This window comes from Podarcis bocagei, assembly GCF_964188305.1.
Source record: "Podarcis bocagei genome assembly, chromosome: 1".
Taxonomy (NCBI): Eukaryota; Metazoa; Chordata; class Lepidosauria; order Squamata; family Lacertidae; genus Podarcis; species Podarcis bocagei.
Window position 1 is genome coordinate 25,602,695 of NC_138125.1, and position 22,148 is coordinate 25,624,842.

General features: G+C 43.3%; 2 protein-coding genes across 3 annotated transcripts in view; one reads left to right on the top strand and one right to left on the bottom strand.

Annotated features, from left to right (window-relative positions):
* The window catches only part of KCNK10 (potassium two pore domain channel subfamily K member 10), an 88,210-nt gene extending 67,833 nt beyond the window's left edge, over positions 1 to 20,377 (top strand). For both annotated transcript variants that reach the window (XM_081173439.1, XM_081173438.1), the window contains 3 exons: positions 10,311 to 10,497; positions 15,618 to 15,760; positions 19,051 to 20,377. In XM_081173439.1, coding sequence (XP_081029565.1) covers positions 10,311 to 10,497; positions 15,618 to 15,760; positions 19,051 to 19,671 — 951 coding nt within the window. In that variant the 3' untranslated portion in view covers positions 19,672 to 20,377. The remainder of the gene's footprint in view (positions 1 to 10,310; positions 10,498 to 15,617; positions 15,761 to 19,050) is intronic.
* Positions 1 to 22,148, bottom strand: part of LOC308575582 (uncharacterized protein) — a 288,973-nt gene that overhangs the window by 14,633 nt on the left and 252,192 nt on the right. The gene's annotated exons all lie outside the window — the stretch shown is intronic.

The following is a 22,148-nucleotide window of genomic DNA, read 5'->3' on the forward strand; positions in this document are numbered from 1 at the left end:
ATCTGCCATTCTTCTCTGGTAAGGACATTGTCCTCTTTCCATCTCTGGGCCATTAACATCAAGGCAACCTTCCATTCATTCTAGTGGCCTGCACAAAGTCTCTCTCTTGCACTCAAACAACAAAAAACTCCATTCCTGCTTCCATGTCCTCTAACTTGTTCCACCGCTATGCAGTGGAACTGACTTGGACACAAACCTTGCACTAACTCTGCTGGCTGATGATGTGTGCGTGTGAGAAGGGTTGTTCTTTCTGTGCCGATGGGATGTGCTCCACAACTTGGAACTCTTCCCAACCAATTTCTTCTGTGAGCAGTTCGGTTGCTCGCTGCAGCAACAGTACTTTTAGCAGTTCTCCTGGAGCATAACTGGGAAAAGGAGAAGGGTAATTTCTCCCACAGGAATAAAACTATAGTTCAGCTTTAGCTGAACTGAATTTGAAAGGGCTAAATTTGGTTACACCACATTTTGCAAACACCTTCGAATGTTCTAATTGCACACAGGCTTCAGAACTGCTGAGATAATAATTTAACCTCTTCAAGGTGATGTCCAGAGGTATTCTGCTCTCGTGCTGTGAACATTTTGATATATGAAGTTTCAATTATGTTTGCGTCTCTCTCGTACCGTTTGTGGTAGGCATGGCCAAACTTGGCCCTCCAGCTGTTTTGGGACTACGACTCCCATCATCCCTAGCTAACAGGACCAGTGGTCAGGGATGATGCAAACTGTAGTCCCAAAACAGCTGGAGGGCCAAGTTTGGCCATGCCTGATTTATGGGAATGTTAAAATGGAATGGAAAATCAAAGGGAGGTGTTTGTATTTTCAGATGAGAATTCTGGCCAACCTGTGCTTTACATTCTTATTAGAAACTCAACTGAATCAAAAACTGCCTTAAGCCTCAGGGCCTTTTGGGGGTGGGGTGGGATATAAACCGTGGCTGCAGGTTAAAATCAAACTGAATCCAATTTCAACAGCATTATGCTGTGGGTATAAATAGCCCTCAAAGCAGTGCTTTGTTTGACTGCCCTGTATGAATGTGTTATTTCCCTCTTAACTTCCTTAGTTTACCAAAATGATCAGTTCAGGTTTCAAAGGATGGAAACAAGTTGGAGGCAGAGAGGTAGTTCTGGCTATCAAATTTCAGTTTAGGCTGATATTATTATTATTATTATTATTATTATTATTATTATTATTATTATTATTATTATTATTATTATTATTATTCGGTTTACCCTAAGTTCCCAGAGCAGGTTACAATAATAAAAAATTAAACATTAAAATAATGTAGAATCTTACAGTTACAAAAAATGTGCACAAACCTTTTGTACAAACAAACATGGACACCCTTCATTCCTTTCCTGTGTGCTACCTACTTAACCATGGTTTCCTGTTTCATCCAAACAGGAATGAATTGTGCTTCTTAAGCTGTGATATCCATGAACTGTTTGCCCATACACGGAGCCCCTTTGTTTGAACTACAGTGAAACTATATACTTAACCATGGTTTCCTCTTTCGTTAAAACCAGGAAAACTATGGTTGCCAGCTTCAGAATAAAAGAGATCACTGAACCAATTTCAAACTGTGGATTAATATCCTGGCTTTTTCCATGGCTGGTAACCATAGCTCCAAGGGCCTTCTGGTGGTTCCCTCCCTGCGACAAGTGAGGTTACAGGGAACCAAGCAGAGGGCCTTCTCGGTAGTGGCGCCTATCCTGTGGAACGCCCTCCCAGCAGATGTCAAGGAAATAATGAACTATCTGACTTTTAGAAGACATCTGAAGGCAGCCCTGTTTAGAGAAGTTTTTAATGTTTGATCTTTTATTGTGCTTTTAATATTCTGTTGGGAGTAGCCCAGCGTGGCTGGGGAAACCCAGCCAGATTGGTGGGGTATAAATAATAAATAATTTAAAAAAATATTATTATTATTATTATTATTACTACTACTACTACTACTACTACTATTACTATTATAGCTTCGTGTTTTTGATGAAAGAGGAAACTATGGTTAATGAGCTGCTTCATGGCTGAAGTGTAAAAGGGCTCCATGCCTGGGCAAAAGGCTCAGGCATATGACAGTGTAAGAAGCTGAACACTGTATGTGGATAGAGTTGTTATTTATTTTAGTCATTAGATTGCACTGGGTGGAGTCAGGAATTCCTGTGTCTTGTTCTGTTCCTGTGGGGAGCTGACGGTTGAATATATAAGCTTTGGAAGATGCTCCAAAGTGCAGCTCACTAGACACAATTACTAGTAAAATACAACTTCATATACTATCATGATTAGTACCACTTGTGCATAGCAATTTCATGCTTATATGAGTGGTGAGACCACCACATCATTTTGGCTGCATTCAGACAACATTCCATTCTGCTTTCCTGATGATTTCCTTACCTGATATTTTTTAGCAGTGTGAACTGCATTATACTGTGCAGGCTTCTCTAGAATATTAGCTATGGAGATGTTGCAAACTGTTGTGACTTCAACTCTTAAGAATCTGCTCTCGTTGCTTTAGAAAGGTAGGGTGCTGCTGTTTCAAAGACACGTTTTGCTTTTAAAGTCAGTGTGATATGGGGATTTAGCTGCATGGCTCCCCACTAAATGTGGTGTTTAAACACTCCACTTTAAATCTCACTGCAATGGTTTTATGAGTCCAAACCAATTATTCCCATCACATGGAGCTGGGAAACAAGCAAGTATTGAATGCGCGATTAAGAGTTTACTGCACTGCTTGTGTTATCTGGGCCGCTCTATGTGAAAAGGACAGTTTGATATTGAGGCTACCTCTCAGATCAAGGGTAAAGATTTATTCACATTTTCCAAAAACCAGAGCTATATGCTTGCATTTTGCAAAAAAATCACCATGGTGAGTAGAAAAAAAAGAATGCTGAAAAACCAGCACTTTAAAAATGCCTAACGTTAGTAAAGGTGAAATGAATAAAGACTTCATTCATTTTTCCAGCTTGGTTATTTCTAATCAAGATCAATGCACAGAGTTAGGTTTCAGCCCCTTCCCATAATTTGCTTTCCCTTAAATGAAGCGGCCACCTGGAGATTAAAATGTATTCATGTTGGGTGCTGAATGATTTTCATCTGGGCTGGATCAACGCGTTTAACAGAACCATAAAAGTGATTCAGTGAAATGCGTTATAAACTTCATACAGGGAAGTCCCAGTGGTGAAAGACGGGACTTCACAGCGCTATCTGGTGTCACTGTGTTATAACACATGTAAACATAGCTGTCAATTTTTCTTGCGAGGAATCCTATTCGGAATAAGGGAATTTCCCTTTTAAAAAGGGAAACATTGAGAGCTATGCATGTAAAGTGCTTTATTTTTTACGAAGGTAGCTAAGCCCCTGAAGTAAATAAAAGGGTAGAAAACACAAGACAGATAGTCTTTGAGTTAAACGCACCGTAGATTCCGGCGTATAAGGTGACTTTTTAACCCTGGAAAAGAGGTTTAAAAGTCTGGGGTCGCCTTATATGCTGGGTCTGGGTAGTGCGGAGTGGAGCCCGCCCCACCGCTGCTGCAGTGGTGGCTTGGAAGCAGCAGCAGTGGGCGGCGGGCTCAGGTCCACACTGGGCAGCTTTCTCCCAGCGCGGAGCTGCCCAGCGTGTTAGGCGACTGGGCTTATAAGACAAATCCCCAAATTGCAGTTGCTAATTTGGGGGGTTGTTTAATATGCCCAGTCACCTAATACGCCGGAATCTACGGTAGTTCTTTTCAGTTAGACCCTTCTCTAAACATTGAACTACAGGAGACTGCCCACTATTAGCATGCATGTGTGTGTGCAATAATTGAGAATGGTGTGGTTGTTTCGTTGAGTCTATGACTCACCTGCTGTTGTTTGTGCCAGCAACTAAAATGAAAAGCTGCAGTCCATTACCTCAGAAGATTTGTGCACCCCATACGGCGTTGGCATCTCTAGGAGAAAAACAAAAGGGGGCTGAGAGGTTGCTTTTGTAAAGAATGCAAACCATCAATAATACATATTTGGATTTAGCAACTGCAGTCTTTTGGAAGCATGGTCGATTTTATGGGATTGCAGTTGCTTCATATTTTAGTGCTTATACTGCATTATGTGTTTCTTTGGATGAGCAGAAACGAGAGTTGGACACAGCAGGGGGTAAAATAAATCATGAGCACTTCTATAACTGTCAGCAGTAAGATCTCTGTCAAACTAAGGTTCCCTCTTGCATGCTTTGCTATTCATGTTTTTAGCAGGTTAGGTGCACTGTGCAGACAGTGACTACCTCCAAAATGAGGGTCTGCTTTGGAGGGGAGCTTGGAAGAAGGGTAGGCAGAAGGTAGATTGGGATCTACTGGTAGATTTCCAAATGATTTGCAATAGATCAGTCTGGGTTTCCAACTACCAAGGTTTCATAAACAGCAACACTTGGAGGGGGCTTTGGAGATATCCTTCTTTGGCTTGGAAGAGCCCCAGATCTGTCCAAAGATCTTGATTTGGGATTTGTCTGAATTCAAGGCACAACCCTACAGGGAACCGCAGTGGGTACAAAAATCTGCCCACTGTAGTCTCCTTTCGTGACAGAGGGGTTTGTGGAATTATTGCATTTGCCCCCATTGCCTCCCCTATGTGTTAATTAATATTTTAAGGGAAAGCCTGGAGAGAACTATAGATACAGATATATCGCACGTCGTGGATTTGATGGGCTGTTTTTTTATTGGGTTATGTTTCCCTTGTTCATTTGATTTCTTCAAAGATAGAAACAGAGCAGACATATAACCAGGAAAATTACAGGAGGGAATAATAACTTGCTGTCTTAGAAGCAAAATTGTGTTGCTGAGACCTCTGGGATTATTATTCCGCCCTCCTTCCAAGCTGTACCTGGCGATTGACTGCAACATTTCACATTCAGGTGACCTTTTCAGAGCTGAGGAAATGCAGTTTCAGTTTCTTCAGTCCAGAGCAATGGAGATGCTCGTTGGTCAGGTGGGATTGGTAACTGCCAATTTTGCAGCTGGCATTTCCATAGGGAATGAGGTAGAGAGAGTTTTCTGAAACCCTATTTCCTTTCTAGGTGATCTAATCTGAAATGAGATCACAGCTCTGCATAAAAGCACATTCCTGGTTTGAAATAAACAACCAGTTGGGAAGCATGAGAGGAATAGGCCTAATTCTCACTGAGGTGGTATGTTTTTGTTTTGAATTTCATTTGTAACCTACCTTTCTTCTGTGGAACTCAAGGCAGTTCTTGGAGTTACTATCCAGGCACTGACTGGACCCAGACCTGCTTAGTTTCAGCAAGGTGGTGGCCTCATGTGCCTTCAGAATATGTGGTAAATCACTGCCAAATGGGTTCATATAATTGAATGTTCTTCCATCCCCACTCTTGCCTGGAACTCTACCTCACATTCTAGTTGTCTATGTATAGAATATTTCTCTTATTTCTGGACAATTCCATCTCATGATCCATCACCCTGGAGACAAGTGGTACAGCCAAGGCACTATTTCATCACCTCAGTGGGAACTAGGCCATGAGCCAGCCAATGTGAGGCACTTTGATATCTTCTTGAATTCAATGAGAAAATTGACAATATGTGTTAAATCTCTCCCATTAAGGTAGCTATACTGTAATCTTTCTTCCCACTCCTTTATACCTCACCATGGCACCGACATACGTGTGGAGGAAAACCTTCAACATATAGCAGAATTCCCAAAAATAGACCAGAGGCAATTGTATTTCATCCAGCACAGCTTTACTTGTGCTGAAGGCAAATGAGCTTAATGGTTACAAATCCAAATACATTCATGATTGGCACAGTCCATAAAAAATCCAGTTGTAGCACTTACAAAAACTTGTAACAAGACCAAAACTTAACACTAAGCATACTATGTATAGAACACCACATGAGAAGGAAGAGATATAAAGAGAAAGTAAGCTTTGGAAGAATGGCAGATGAAGGTGATAAACTATATGGGACTGGCAAAATTACTGGCAGAATCCGAGACCAGGGAAGAGAGACGGCGGAAGAAGATTGGAAGAAATTCAAGGACTATTTTGGAAATATTACAAAATTAGTGAATGTTAGAATGATGTTGGATAGAACTTAAGTGGTTATCAGCTGTAATGATTAGATAATTGGGGGGGGGGAGAAAGAAAGGTGTAAAATTAAGTGAAAACTAAGGGCGAGGATTTGCTGAATGAACAATTTGAATTGGAATACAAAAAGGGGAGGTATGAGGAGGTCTGAGAAGTAAGTTAATAGAAAATAAGTGAATGAAATTATATGTGTTTTCATTTTTGTATTTTTGTTTTTTGCTTTTTTTGTATAATCTTTGAAAAGTTAATAAATATATTTTTTTAAAAAAATAAATATAAAGAGAAAGTAAGGCCCAGGCTCCTTTTGGCCTATATTTATAGTCAGCATGACCTTAATTGGAAGAGATAAGAGAACTAGTTCAAATCAGCTTCCCAGAAGTTTTAACCCAAACAGTCATGAAGCTTCTGCCTGCTTCTCTCACTCAGAGAACCTTCTAGTAGCTTCTATAATCCTCTTGTATTAATCAGAATAGGAAAGATCTTTACACATCAGTCAATACTTTATGCACTAAGAAATGCAAACTGACATAGCACTAGTGGAATTCCTTGCATGGGCTTCCGCTAGCAGGACCAGTTAGGAGTATTCTGGGCCAGAGGAATCCGCTCCGTAGAAATCAGGGTCTGGACCGCCACGGCGAGGCGGAGACCCACTAAAAACCACAGGCGGGAGAAGCCTGTGGACGTGGGATTCGGCTGGCACCTTTTGCGCCTCCCCTACTCGCGGGGAAACCCAGTTTCGGGGATCCGGAGTGACGTGGGGTGAGCGGCGCGGTGCTTCGAATCGACTGCTTCTTTCACGGAGTGAAGCCGCATTGCTGTTGCCGGAGAGCACTGACTTTTTCCTGTGGACAATTGGACTTTAAACAACTACCCGTGAGTAGAACGGAAAATTGGATCTTTAAACATCTTAATTTGGCACCGAAACGGGAAGGTTTCAAACAGGAAGTCTGCCTTCCTCTTTTGTAAATAGATTGAAGCAAAGGCGCTGCAAGCTAAAGTCTTGGAAAGCCTCTTCTAAAGGATTAAATTTCCATCGGTTAAAACTACTAAACCCCCCTTGGAAGCAGGAGAAGAGGGGAGAAATTTTAGATTGCCTAAGCCTGCAGGAGAGAGAGTGAAGAAAGATAAATTACCACCGTTTTGAACCTGGGAACGGGCTGCCAGTAAGATCGACGTTTTGGGAAAGTTCATTGACTGTGAATAAAACGTATGTTGACAGAGAAATATATTGTTTCCATTGTTTCCTTTTGCACTTAAAAAGGAGCAAAAGTAGCTGAAAATTGAAACTAATTTTGTTGCTGGATCTGCGTTTAAAAGGATGGATACAAATAGAAATTGTTTCCTCTAGAGGGAGCTTTTGAAACTGTTGCAGGAGTGGAGCTGGGGAATTTTCCAGCTGCAGAGATTAAAGACCATGAGAATCAGAGATTGACCTTGGACAAGAATGTCGACAGAGGAAGCCTTAGTGATTGCATTTTGCAAGATAAGTGCTTTATTGGAACAGCTTCATGAGAAGACGGATGTGATGACTACTAAAATTGATAATTTGGGACAAAAATTGACTGATTTGGGACAAAAAGTGAATACCTATACAGAAACTTCTCAGGAATTGATTCAGGAATCCACTTTGACATGGCAAGTTGTGGAGAAGACGAGGGAGAAAGCTGTTGTTGAACCTCAAGTAATACAAGTGGAGAGAGCCTCAGCCGTTCAGAGGCAATTTGATGAATATAAGCTGTTGCCTTCTACAATTGAATTTAGAGAAAGCCAGATTTGGAGGGATGGAGTCCCGCTTGGATTGGAGAAGGAAAGTTGGATAGATCCCCTTATGCAGAGATGCTCTGGCTTTTGGGATCTGGATTTGGGTCAGGGGGAGATTGGAGTTGTGGGGGCTTGTAGCTTCGGAGGGATTTTGAAACACGCTCTGAAATATCTTATGGACTTTAGTTTTGACTATGGAGAATGGGCTGACCTGTCGAGAAGGAATAAAGACATTGTTAGGTTGGAGTTTCCCCGAGATCTACTCCTCAGCGCCAAAGGAAGGAAATTAAGAACAAGACCAGCAGAAGATAAAGTTAAGTGCATGTATAAATATGAAGAAGATCTGCAGAAGGGACATGGAAAAGAGTTAAGAGCCTCGGACAGAAGATCACCAGGTTGATGGACCATATGGAATTGATAGAAAGGACTGACAGAATCCGAGACCAGGGAGAAGAGACGGTGAAAGAAGATTGGAAAAAAGTTTAAAATTTATTTAGAGAAATATTGTAAAATTAATGAGTGTTAGAAAAATGTTGGAATGAAATTACCGTATTTTTCGCTCTATAACACGCACCTGACCATAACACGCACATCGTTTTTAGAGGAGGAAAACAAGGGAAAAAATATTCTGAATGAAACAGTGGACGTATCATTTTTGTGCTTCATGCTGTGGCCACAGACATGTGATCTGATGGTGAATTTGGGGTGACCCAATGCAAAAATCCTGAGAATCCCTGTGGATCCATGCTTTGTAACCACGTTTTTGCACCATTGCAGCCCCAGGCAACAGTGGGTGCGTGATTTTTTTGGGGGGGGACAGGCTGTAGTCATGGACATGCTATGTGCTCTGATGGGGAATTTTGGCTGACCCAATGCAAAGATCCTGAGGATCCCTGTGGATCCATGCTTTGTAACCACGTTTTTGCACCATTGCAGCCCCAGGCAACAGTGGGTGCGTGATTTTTTTTGGGGGGGGCAGGCTGTAGCCATGGACATGCTGTGTGCTCTGATGGTGAATTTGGGGTGACCCAATGCAAAGATCCTGAGGATCCATGTGGATCCATGCTTTGTAACCACATTTTAAGTGGGGAGGGAAGGAAAAACACAGAAGGCTAAGAATGCAGGAGAGGGCTATAACGTGAGGAAAGGAAGGCAAAAGTTCCCCCCCACCCACCCACACAAGCCAGCCAGCGTGCGCTCTCTCTCTCTCTCCCTCTTTAAATGGAAGAAAGCATATTTGAATGCTGTGTGTCTCCAAAAACAAAAAGCAGGAAGTCAAATCAGAATTTTAAGCCGAACCTGTAGTCTCTCTTCCCTGCACAAACATTGTTCCTCCGGAGCAGGGACAGGATAGAAGGACGGACGCTCTGCTTTCCCTCTCTACTTGCCTGGAGGGGAGGGGCTTTCCCTGCTCTTTGTTCGGACGCTCTGCTTTCCCTCTCTACTTGCCTGGAGGGGAGGGGCTTTCCCTGCTCTTTGTTCGGACGCTCTGCTTTCCCTCTCTACTTGCCTGGAGGGGAGGGGCTTCCCCTGCTCTTTGTTCGGACGCTCTGCTTTCCCTCTCTACTTGCCTGGAGGGGAGGGGCTTTCCCTGCTCTTTGTTCGGACGCTCTGCTTTCCCTCTCTACTTGCCTGGAGGGGAGGGGCTTTCCCTGCTCTTTGTTCCGTTTGAGCAAACACAGCAAGGAAACAGAGAGGGCGGGCAGTAAGACCCTGAGGCAGAATGCAGGAAAGCTGCCACTTCCTGTATCACGGAGCTCCCTTCTCCCTGAAGCGCGGTTTGATTTTTGCCTTATTTTTCCACACATTCGCTCCATAACACGCACAGACATTTCCCCTTCCTTTTTAGGAGAAAAAATCTGCGTGTTATAGAGCGAAAAATACGGTACATGGCTTTAGTAGAAACGTTATAAGGAGTTAAGTTCAAATAAGTTTTAGGGTTTTAATGGTAAGATAAGGTTAAAATAAATCAAGACAATTAAATGACAGAAAACAGTGAAAGATGGAAAGGATTTGCTGAAATAATTAATAACTAGAATACAAAAAAGGGAGGTGTGAGGAGGTCGATGAAACAAGTTAATGAAAGACAAAGATATGGAAATATTGGATGTGTTTTTAATTGCTTTTGCTTTTGTTTTGATGTATTGTGTCTTTTGTTTTTTTCTTTTTGTTTTTATGTATTGTAATGTATTGATTTGTATTGTTTACTTTTTCTCTTTTTTACTTCTATCTGTAATCTTTAAACTTTTAATAAATATTATTTTTTTAAAAAGGAGTATTCTGGGCCACAGGCCTGTGTTGCATTTGTACATTCGGCATTAAATTGCAATGCCATAAAATTTATCAGTACTTGATTTTTATTGCCTCATCTTTCTGTAGACTGCTTTGAAGTGCTCCCAGGCAAATGATTCATTTTCTCTTGGTTTCAGGAAGCAGTGCATTAACAATCACAAATAAAGTTTTGATTCCATTTCGTTTTCTTTTGCAGAAGAAACAAGTGAGTCAGACCAAGATCCGGGTGATTTCAACCATCCTCTTCATCCTGGCCGGTTGCATCGTCTTCGTCACTATTCCTGCAGTCAGTTTCAAATATATTGAAGACTGGTCAGTTCTGGACTCCTTTTACTTTGTGGTTGTCACTCTGACCACAGTTGGCTTTGGTGATTTTGTGGCAGGTGAGGCATGCAATTTGGCTTGGTGGTACATTCTGGGGGAAGAAGTTCTACTCTGCCACTGGTGTTTGGAAATAGACAGTACTTTGCAGATTTTGTATTGATTCCTTCCCCTTAAATTTAACTGTAATGCAATCCAATTGAGGGTATTCAGGTTGGAGGTCATACGCTGGATCACGCAAACAAGAGTCAAGGGCCAGAGAGAAATGATATGGTCATGGATGGGCTAGTGGGCAGATTCCAAGACTGAGCAAAAAAAGCTGGATTTTCACTTTTTGAAATATGGCAATCCTAGCCTTCATTGGTTCCTCAGGTTACTAGTAACCTTTCTGGCCATTATAATGGTGGTGTTTCAGTACAGAAAACACCAGGACAAACTCCTTCAGCCCACAAGCTGCCTATTTGGCACCAGGAGTACAATGCCTGGGCCCTTCAGTCTGCGCCCCAGATGCAAATCTCCCAAGCGCCTAACAGTAGCTCTGTTTCCTGATTCAGTAGTTGGGCTGCACAAACAGAACCAGTTTCAAAAGAAAAGTCTAAACTTAAATCCCACCAGGAGGAGAGGGAATAGATTAAGTCTCCCCATGTTTGGTAGGATTTTAGCATTTTAAAAGGATGGTGCATGCATAGCCCAACCCATCCATGCATCTTCAGTTTGATTGGAACCTGGAGGGGAAAGGGAATCATTTCTTTGTTTCTTTGTTTTGTCTTGGGGTAGAGAAAAGAGGTGCAGTGGTTAGTAGGGGAAGAAAGGAAATTATCTGGAAAAGGGAACTTTTCAGAATGCAGATGTCCTGCTGAAGAAATGAGTGAACAGCTGCAAGTCATTTGACAAAACAGTAGTGTGTGTGGTATCCCCTGCTGGGAATCAGCAGCGTCCAAACCATGCATAAAAGTGAACGCAGTTTTTCTATTTCACACATATTTCTTCCTAATAAAAACAGCCTTCCTGAGGACATCAATTTTTTAGAAACACTTAAATTCAAAAGTGGAAGTAAGATCAGAAGTATAAATGATAGCTGTCCAAAAAGCTGTTTTACAGTCTTTGAAAAAAGGAACACACACACACACACACACACACACACACACACACACATCAAAGCAAATGGACAACAGCTTCTTAAGCGCTAGCTTGCAGAATTATGTTCTCTATCTTTAATAGAACTCTTGGTGCTGGATCCATCCCATTATAGAAACCTGACATTGGAAGTGAAAGACTAATGAGGGGTGTAGTGCAGATGTTATGTACTTGCTGGGATGAGAACACTACAATTCGGAGCCATAAATATCTGTTCCTGTCAATTACCAAAAAGCAAATGTACCATTTTGGACTGGAGGTCAAAGAGAAGAGGGAATGTGTCCCCCCCCCCCCCGTTGCCATGATGAAGAGAAGATGCTTTGACTCCATGTTTTTCTGTAGAATCTCTTAACATAACGTGCTTCGTATCAGTTGGCAGGAGGAGGCAACAGTAGGGGGCGGTATTACCTTCGTGCCTTAATTGTGGGTTTCTTGCAGCCTTCTGGTTGGCCATTACTTGATGCCAAACGAGGGACAAGGTGGGCATTTGATCTCATCCAGACAAGCTCTTCTTATTATATTACTATCTCTGGTTGCAATCCACCAGTCATTGCTGCCACAAATTCCATTCATTTCAGTGTGCTTTCTCAAGAAGGCAATGAATGAAGGATATACAGCAGGGAATCATTGTGAAATGGCTCTTTTTATCTCGTCTTCTTCCAATGTTGCTGGTTTCAGTTGTATCAATATTATCAGTGTTTAACAAGTGCTTTGAAATGAAGATGAAGCCCTGTGTTAAAACGAAAGGATGTAGGCAATTGATCATTTTGCCTTCTATGAAATGCACTAAATTCTGGGTAGATTAGGTTGCAGTCCTATATTCCAGGGGTTGGCAACATGGTGCCCAAGGGGACAGTGATGCCCTGTAGGTCTGCTCCAGTATCCACAGAACCTCTGGGCCCACACCCCTTGCTGCTCCCTTGGTGATGAGGTGATAAAATTGGTTAGCTTTCTCATATCCGAAAAGCGCATAGGGTTGTATTCAACCAAGCCCCACTCACAGTAGTAGACCAATTAAAATTAATGAACCTAAGTTAACCATGCTCATTAACTTCAGTGGGCCTTCTCTGAGTACAGCTAGTGTTGAATACCACACCCATAGAACTGAGTGAGGATGATACTTTCTCCACTTCCTCATTCAACGCTATTTACTCAGATCCCTTGGAGAAGCGAAATGTGTGTGCATGAAGTCTCTCTCTCTCTCTCTCTCTCTCTCTCTCTCTCTCTCTCTCTCTCTCTGGGGTGGGGAGCTGATTGAGGGAGAGGTGATAAGAGCAGAGATTTAGTTATTGGCCCCTGGAATGTTTACCCAAAAAACTTGAATAGAACTGAGTTTATCCATGTTTACCTATATTATCAGTGTAGCCGGTCTTGATGGTTTCTTCTGAGATTTATGAATGGAACAGAATACGGAATTTGTAAGGATGGAGCCAGTAGTGAATCTTAGGGCACTGGGCAGATCCAGATCATCCATTACCAATCCAGTAACATGTTGAATGCTATCAGCTAGGAGCTTTCTTCCTGTTGGCAGCTTTTTTTCAGGAGACTAACTCTTGAGAAGAATTGCCGTGTGACAAGTTCCTTCAACGCACCACTGTGTGCTAATAGCAATTGCCATCCAATAACGCGTCAGTTGCCTGGACCTTCCCATTGCTCTGTATTGACAGCCTGTCAGGCTATCTCCCCTTTGATCTTGAAAGAGCTGTTTGTAAAACATAAATGACAGATTACCACAGAGACACAGATTAGTGGACGTTGATTGATTTACACCAAAATGGCTCTCTCTGTGCTTACCACTGTATTTTTCGCTCTATAGGACACACCGAACCATAGGACGCACCTTGTTTTAGAGGGGGAGAACAAGAAAAAAAAAATTCTCCCCCTCTCTGCTCAGTGCCCCTTCAGTGAAGCGGCAGGAGAAATGGAGCCCCTTCCATTTCTCCTCCCACTTGGCTGAAGGGGCACTGCGCAGCTCTCCCTCTCTGCTGAAGCCAGGAGAGTCCCTCTGCGCTTTGGAGGCTTCGCGTTGCTATCGCTGAAGCCAAGGAGCCTGCATTCGCTCTATAGGACGCACACACATTTCCCCTTAATTTTTGGAGGGGGAAAAGTGCATCCTATAGAGTGAAAAATATGGTAATTTGTGTGTGTTTGGAACTGTAACTGTTGTTAGATTGAGGTGGCACCGGTTGATGGACAAAGAAAATAGCACAGGATGAAGCAGCACCTCTGCCACGCTCCCTCCTTAACTCTGTGCTTAGATGGCCGTTATCTTGCTTTATGGCAAATCCCCACCGGGGCACATGTGATCAGAATAACCTCGCCGCCGCGTAGCAACGAAGAGCACAACCGCTTGCCCTTTGTTATACTGGGAAAGGCATAAAGCGATGGCAGCACGTATAGCGTACGTTGAGAGAAAACAATATTTGGATCCCTGCCAGCAATTGTATGCTTTGGTTTTTATATGAGTCTTCAATCATTGCAAGCCCGCTCCTAGACAGGCTGGGCAGAATGCACTTTAAGGCTTCATTGAAATGGATCAGATTGCTAACAGCCTGCAAGAGTGGAAATGCTCAGGGGGAGTGAGAGAGAGGTATGGACTGAACCATATTACAGGGGAGGGGGACGCATCTACATACATAAATGTTATTGGGCAGTGGTGCTGCCAGGGCAGAAGCCAAGGGCCCTGAATGAACAGGGGGGGCTGCAGGAAATTGCTTCATTTTGAAGTAAGGTAATACAAATATATTGTATACTGTATATTGTGGTGTGAGGACTGAGCTCCATAAGGCTATTTAAGTCCAGGCTTAGGAACATAGGAATCTGCCTTATACTGAGTCAGACCATTGGCTCATTGAGCTCTACACTGTCTACCCTGACTGGCAGTAGCTCTCCAGGGTTTCAGGTAGGAGTCTGAAGAATCTGACTCAGATCTATCTGGAGATGCCAGGGATAGAACTGGGGACCTTCTGCATGCAGAGAAGATTCTCTACCATTGAGCTGTGGTCCCTAAAAATTACCTAACTGCACCATTGATCTCAAGTGGGTCTTCGCCAATCTGTCAATATTTAGCCACATGGAAAAGGGGAAATTTAGGGTGCGATCTAATAAACATTCACTATAATGTTAGTTGGGCTTCTGAATAGGCATAGAAAGTTGCACTTCAGCACTGCAAGTTGATTATGTTTGAAATCTGCCTTGGAATACAGCAAAAACATTTCAAACTCTAAACTTGGATTCAACATTTGCATTCCTGAACTTTAAACTTTGAAGGAGAAAAAACCCCTTGCATAATGACCTGGCATGTGGTTGCCAGTTGCCACCCCAATTAGTTTGAAACAGAGCTTGCTCTAATATGATCATTATTGTTTTAAAAAGTTATGAACAAGAAAAGAGGAAATAAACAAATGAAAGTTCCAATTTTAGTTACGGATTTGCAACAATTTAATTTGATATTCCAATCCCTCAGAGTGCTGGCTGCTGGGACAGAGGTTATTACAGCCTGATTTTAAAGGACAGATTCGTGCTGCTGTTTTAAAGCCATTGGCATGGAGGAAATTGTTTCAGGAAATGAGTGGTTGAAGGTCCAGTTTCAGTAACACTGTTGACTCAAAAAAGGAGCCACTACCATACCAATTGAAGGCTTCGATCCTAAAGCAAAAGTTTCAGAACTGAACTGGGTGTCTTTCTGAATAAGACTACTTTGGATATTATTACTGTAAGTCTGCCATCCTGCATCAGGTATGGTTAAGAACTCATCGAACCTTCACAGGACAATGTAAATTTATCAAGCAGCAATTTGCACACTGTGACAAGCTATCACTTTGTAAATAGTCATTTGCAATGCTTATAGAATATTAGAGTTAGAAGGGACCCAAAGGGCATCTAGTCCAAGCCCCTGCAATACAGGAATCTCATTGCAAAAATATATATAAAAGGTGGGCTGTTAACAGTGACAAAACATGGTTTCACCCTTTGATATTTCTGCATTTAAATTCCTGGGTGAAACCAAACACTTTGCTTTTGTCTGTCCCCCCCCCCACCTCAGGAGGAAATGCCGAAATTCCTTACCGGGAGTGGTATAAGCCCTTAGTATGGTTCTGGATCCTCGTGGGCCTTGCATACTTTGCTGCTGTCCTCAGTATGATTGGAGATTGGTTGCGAGTTATTTCGAAGAAGACTAAAGAGGAGGTAACTACAGGCAAATGATTGACCCTGGCGGGTTTTCCTTTGCCAGTTTGGCTTTGATTTGCCCTTATTAGTTCATTAAGTCTGTTTTAGAAGACTTGTACCCCACCTTCCACTGTTAAAAAAAAAAGTGTTCAAAATGGTTTGTATAAAATATTAAGCAAAACATTTTTTTTTTGTTTTTACCTTTATCACGGAGAAGAAAAGACTGAAGTGTAAGTCCTACCCAAATCCGGAGTAGAGTCCCTAAGATGGTTGGATGGCATCTTGTTTTCAATTTTCAATTTTTATTGGAAATTTTATTTACAACATAACATAAACCCCCCAATATAGAAATCCACCCACATTAAACGTGAACATAACATACAATAAGCATAGCGTACAGCAATACAAACAACCAGATAAAAGACTTCCTTGTGGATATTTAAGTTGTGGATCGAGGGCCCGACCCCGCTATGTGAAATAAATACACAAGGGCACGTGATATAAGGTTAATGGGCAAGAAAAGGCCACAACTTTATTGATTACAGCCGTGAAAAAGGTATTGGCTTAGGCATTGGATGACTATAGGAGGTGGGTTTATTCAACAGTAGGTGGAGCCTGTTGATGCTAATCCAACTATAGGCTCACCCCCTGATGTCACCGAGGGTCATGCCATGGCCTCCCGCCAAGCAGGCATCGGACGGAATACACGACCGCCAGATTCCTTTAACGGAATAACCCACGGTAGATAGCATAGGCGATGGCCACACCTAGCCCTTGACACAGCACAACACATGAATCCAATGCCTAACCTACCCACCAATACCACGAAAGTTGTGACGATTGCTACGAGGTAGGCGAAAAAAAAACAAAAAGCCTAATGCCAAATGGAAAAATTCCTACCAGGCCCCCCAGACAACCAGGGTGACCAACCTAAGGTCCATAGCAAGGCCAAAATCTATACCCTGAGCTAAATGGGAGTGGAGGGTGGGTGACTCGCTAAGGGACGACGACGAATGAGGAGGAGGCGGAGCTGGTGCCACAGCATTAAGCTGCTACACACGCCCCCCGGAGGCACCTGGTTGGCCACCTCTGGTGGGCGTGGGCGCCAGCCAGGTAAGGAGGGGAGGGGGCTAATGCCCCCTACCAGGGGCGGAGCTCGGTCTCCCACCCACAACCAATCCCCTCTCTTCCAGGGAGGAGAGTCCTTATAATTAGAAAAATCTTAATAATTATTCATAAAGGAAACAGCTTATAAGAAGTAGATAGGTAGCCGTGTTGGTCTGCCATAGTCAAAATAAAAAAATTCCTTCCAGTAGCACCTTAAAGACCAACTAAGTTAGTTCTTGGTATGAGCTTTCGTGTGCATGCACACTTCTTCAGATTCATACCAAGAACTAACTTAGTTGGTCTTTAAGGTGCTACTGGAAGGAATTTTTTTATTTTAGCTTATAAGAAGTAAATAAGGAGGCCAGATACAGGATAAAGGGGGGGGGGGAAGGTTGGATGGCATTCCCTTTGGCCTGCATAAGCAAGACTGAGAGGAAGGTCTTATCGTTTGGGGCAGCCCAGGACCTCCATACACTCTACTGAGGCTCGTGCTCCCGGAAGGTCACTTTGGTGCTGCAAACGCAGTGGTTTGAGTTCACCTCTAGAGGCACACTCCATTGCCTCTCGAGACAGATGGATGCCATCATCAATACTCTTATCACCATCACAATTTTATTTGTATGCTGCCTTTCGACAAAAAGAATCAGGCTCAAAGTGGCTTACATCAAAGAAAGTGGGAAGGCATCTCAAACTCTACCGTTGTTAGAACAATTTCATAATAACATAATAAAAAACCGGCATAATGGCAAATATAACCACATACACAAAACCCACAACAATTTCAGTGCTATAAATATAGCAAGATTGCATTAGCAACCATACACCTCCTGGCAAGAGCAAAAATAACAAGGGAGCTTGACAGTTTCAGCTTGGTCAAAGAAACACCTCTTCCATGATGTTGCTCTTATATCCTGCATTTCTTCCATCATCGAATCCAGGTCGGCATACATGTGTTGGATGCCCATTCAAGCACCAACCAGATCCAGGCCTCCTTAGCTTCAGCAAAGTGGTAGTGCTTTCAGATCATGCCCTGTGATGATAGATATAATATCTTAACAAAAGCATTGATAAAACAAAGACACTCATAGCACAGATGGAATGCATTAAAAACAACCAGATCATGCGTTAGAAATTGCTAAGCAGGCAAATTCTAAGTCTATCTAAGACAAAACAAGGTAGGGCAAATAGAGAGGGAGCCTGCCAGGCCTTCCTTGGAAGAGAATCCCAAAGTTTAGGTGTCATCTCATAGAAGGGTCTCACCCAGTCTAGCCTCAGTCATAGTTGGAACCACTGGCGGACAAAGGTGGGGGTGGTGTGGGGGTGGTCCCCTGGGTGCCATCTGGGGGGGTGACATTATGGCTGTCCCCACCCCCAGGACGCTCAGTGCTCACCGCGCACGGCCCGGGATGCTTGCTGTGCATCCCGGCGTGCGCCATGCCCCCTGAGACATGTGCTATGCCCCCTGAGATGCGCACACCCCCGAGACACACACCACACCCCCTGGGATGTACGCGAGCCACGCCCCAAATGTTTGCTGCTCCGCCACTGGTTGGGACACAGAAAAGAAGCACCTCTATTTAAATTCCTTTTAACATTCTTTCTGGTGGCACTTTATAGAGCTGCGGTTTGATCCTATAGGGTGAAAGAAACGGGACCAGGGATTGATTGAATCTGAAAGCACTTTGATGATCAAAGCTAACGTCATGGGGGAAACAGAAGGGTGGGTGCATACTTATTAACACAAGGCAGAGACTTTCTGGTTTCCTGGAAATCCACCTCATGGTGTGGGGGGTGGGAACCACACACAAAAGCCTGGCCCCTTGTGAATAATCTCAATTTGTTATTTAAGCTTGGCTTTGTATGTCAAAATGGTGTATTTTGTAGGAAGTTGAATGTACCAGCTTTGCCACAACTGGTCTCAAAGGGAGCTCTTATGCCTTGAATAGCTTGTGTGAAAGAAAACATTTGGCCAGCATCGCCTCCCGTGTGGCTTTAAATGGCATGAATGTAATATAGTAGGAAGTAGACAAGAGCTATTTGGAAACCAAGTGAATAATTCTAACTAGCGTCGCTTCCCCTCCCTGCCCCATTTGATCTATACTTGCAGGAGTTTCTAAGTACCAAACAACAACAACAACCCACCGTTAAAAAAAACAATACTATGATTTTTTTCAGCTCTTTGTTCTTGTCTTTTTTCACAGGTTGGTGAAATAAAAGCCCACGCGGCTGAATGGAAAGCCAACGTGACTGCGGAGTTCAGGGAAACGCGGCGGCGTCTGAGCGTGGAAATCCACGACAAGCTCCAGAGAGCAGCGACGATTCGGAGCATGGAGCGCAGGCGGCTGGGGCTGGACCAGAGAGCCCACTCGCTGGATATGCTCTCTCCGGAGAAACGCTGCGTCTTTGCTGCCTTGGACAGTGGCCACTTCAAGGCTTCATCTCAGGAAAGCATCAACAACAGGCCTAACAACCTGCGCCTTAAAGGGACGGAACAGTTGAGCAAGCATGGGCAGGGGGCCTCCGAGGACAACATCATCAACAAGTTCGGCTCTTCCTCCAAGCTGACCAAGAGGAAAAACAAAGACCTGAAGAAGAGCATCCCGGAAGACGTGCGCAAAATCTACGAGACCTTCCGGAACTACTCCTTGGACGAGGAGAAGAAGGAGGAAGATTCCGAGAAAGGGTGTCACTCGGAACATTCCAGCACTGCCGTTCTCACCGACTGCATTGAGCAGCACATGGGCCTCGAGAACGGGATGATCCCCAGCGAAACCAAAGAAAGGGAACACGAAAACAAAGCATTACTTGAAGACAGGAATTAAATGTGAAAACAAACAAAAACAATGAGCCTTGACTCTCACGAACCAATGTTAGTCTTTTATATACGTACAAGATATATATACAGAGGGATATATGTATCAAGAAGACATGTGCCTTATACAGACTTCTAATTCAGTCTGGTTCCATAACATCCTGGGATATTTCACTGTGCCATAACAACCGAAGTTTGCTCTGCCAAAAGAAATCACACTGGGAAATGGCGTCCGCAGCTGGAATATTGACAATGACAGCCTACGTGTGCTTGCCGTGGAGGAACATCCAAACACCAGGGTAATACAGCTGGAAAGGCAAATAACACAGCGGGAATGTTTGGGACCTCTTAGAAGAGCATTTCGGGAAGTGAGGAAAGAAGGCTTCTGCTTTTTCAATGGATGACAAGTTCCTTGCTTCTGTCACTGCTGAATCCTTTTTTTTTATATGGAAAGGCAAAATAACTTTAAAATAAGGCAGTTTATGATTTGGCATAAGATCCAAATATGATTGTTCGCCCATTTTGTATTTCAAATATATATATATATATATACACACACATACAAAAATGGATGAATTAGCTTCAGTAACCCAAAAATAAATAAATAAATAAATAAATAAATGCCCATGCACAAGGAAGTTGCCTGGACACTGCTGAAACACTGATGAAGATAACAGCAGGATATCCCCCCCCCCCCCCGAAAAAAGAAAAGAAAACACACAAAAACAGCACATAACAAATGGAAATTTTAAAAGCGGGAAATTGGGGTGTGGGTGGGTATGGGTGTTTTTCCCTGCCCTTGGAAGAAATTCCTGTGATAAACTGATAATCATACACTGGAGAACCTTCAAAATTTCAGGATCTGCATTGTTTAAGCGAGGAATAACCTAGCGCTTGGTTCAGTTAAACAGTGAGCCCCTTGTTTTAAAATGTTTGCATCCACACTTTGTATTACTGACGGAGCTCCAGTTGTAATGCTGTAATACAATGAAGACGGAGAGCGAAGCCTTTGCATGATGTCAAACATTTTGCTCTTCTCTGTAGCAGAAGTTGAATTTTTTAAAACAGTAGGCATAAGTGCATATACAATGTAAAGTCATGGGGCAGGGCAACTTTCAAAGCTCAGGGCTCTGTGTCCCTATTGGTGGTTAGGGTTTAGGTATGAGAGACAGACAACTTCCCAAAATTCCATGTGGATGATGAAGGCGATGATAAAAAATATGATCAAAAATTTTAAGTGCTTATAGCTTTAAGTGCCATTAATAACATCATATTGTGCAACTGTTAAATCACATGCTTTGTGGACTATCCTCCTGTAAGTGTTACTTTTCTTTCTCATTCATTTTAGTTTCTCTTCCTCCCTTCCTCAGAACCTAAGCAAAATCTCTTTTGGTTTCAAAGCCAACAACAAACAAGATAATTATTACTACACATTTTATACCCATTGCCACGTCTTTGATGATTGCATATGGAGAGCACAAATAGCTTCAGACCTCAAAACAAAGGAAGAGGATGTGAGAAAATTAATTAATGCAATTTTGGGTGTGTTTGCTTGCATAAGAAATAGAGTGAGGGGAAAGGCGTTGAAATGAAAGGTGGGTTGGATTACATGTGCAAACTTGCATATCATCTATGAATTTTTTGCATAGCCTTCAAAGACTGTCACCAACAGCTGTGGTTCTTCAAATCCCACCAAACCTAGTGCAACACACTACACCTCCCTCCTTCCGTACAATCCACCCAAACTTAGTTTATGAAGATAATATAACCAGGAATAGTTTCTGTAATCATGCCTTGACATTCTAGGGAAAGCATGGGGTGGGCCCAATCTACAATATGGTTACTGGATGTCCCCGTCTCCCAGGGACAGTCCCAGGATTTACAAATTTGTCCCCGGACAAAATCCGTCCCCGGAATGTCCCCGGATTTCATTTAATGTCCCCGGATTTATAGTTTAAGTGTTGTAGATTGATTAGTAGGGAAAGAATGTTGTGTGATTGGTTCAACGGCACAAGACACATCATATGGGGACTTCTGGTGAGGCAAAATGGCGGGCACCACGGCAGCGAGCAGCTCCTGAAGCCAGCCAAAGCCAACTGCGCTACCAGGCTGGCTCCAGGCTGCTGAGACTACCACCGGCACTGCTGAGGGGGAACCAGGGATGCCTGGCGCGTCAACTGGGGGAAACTGCTGGACACCCCCCCCCCGTGACCCAAATTGAGCTGGGAGTGAGAGCGCCCGGCCGACTGCCCAGCGACACTCCAGGGCCAGGAAAACCCTGGAGCTGATGCAGGGAGAAGGAGGAGAGGAGAAGGAGAAGGAAGAGAGAAAGAGGAAGGAGGAAAAAAAGAGGAGCCCCGACCTTGCTGTGCCACTGCCGCCATTGCTGAGAAGGAGAGGTAGGGGAGCACCAGGAGGGCAAGGACACGTGGCTGAGCCCAGGCCCGACCCAAATCTACTCCCCGGCGGCTAGCACTCCCAAGAGAG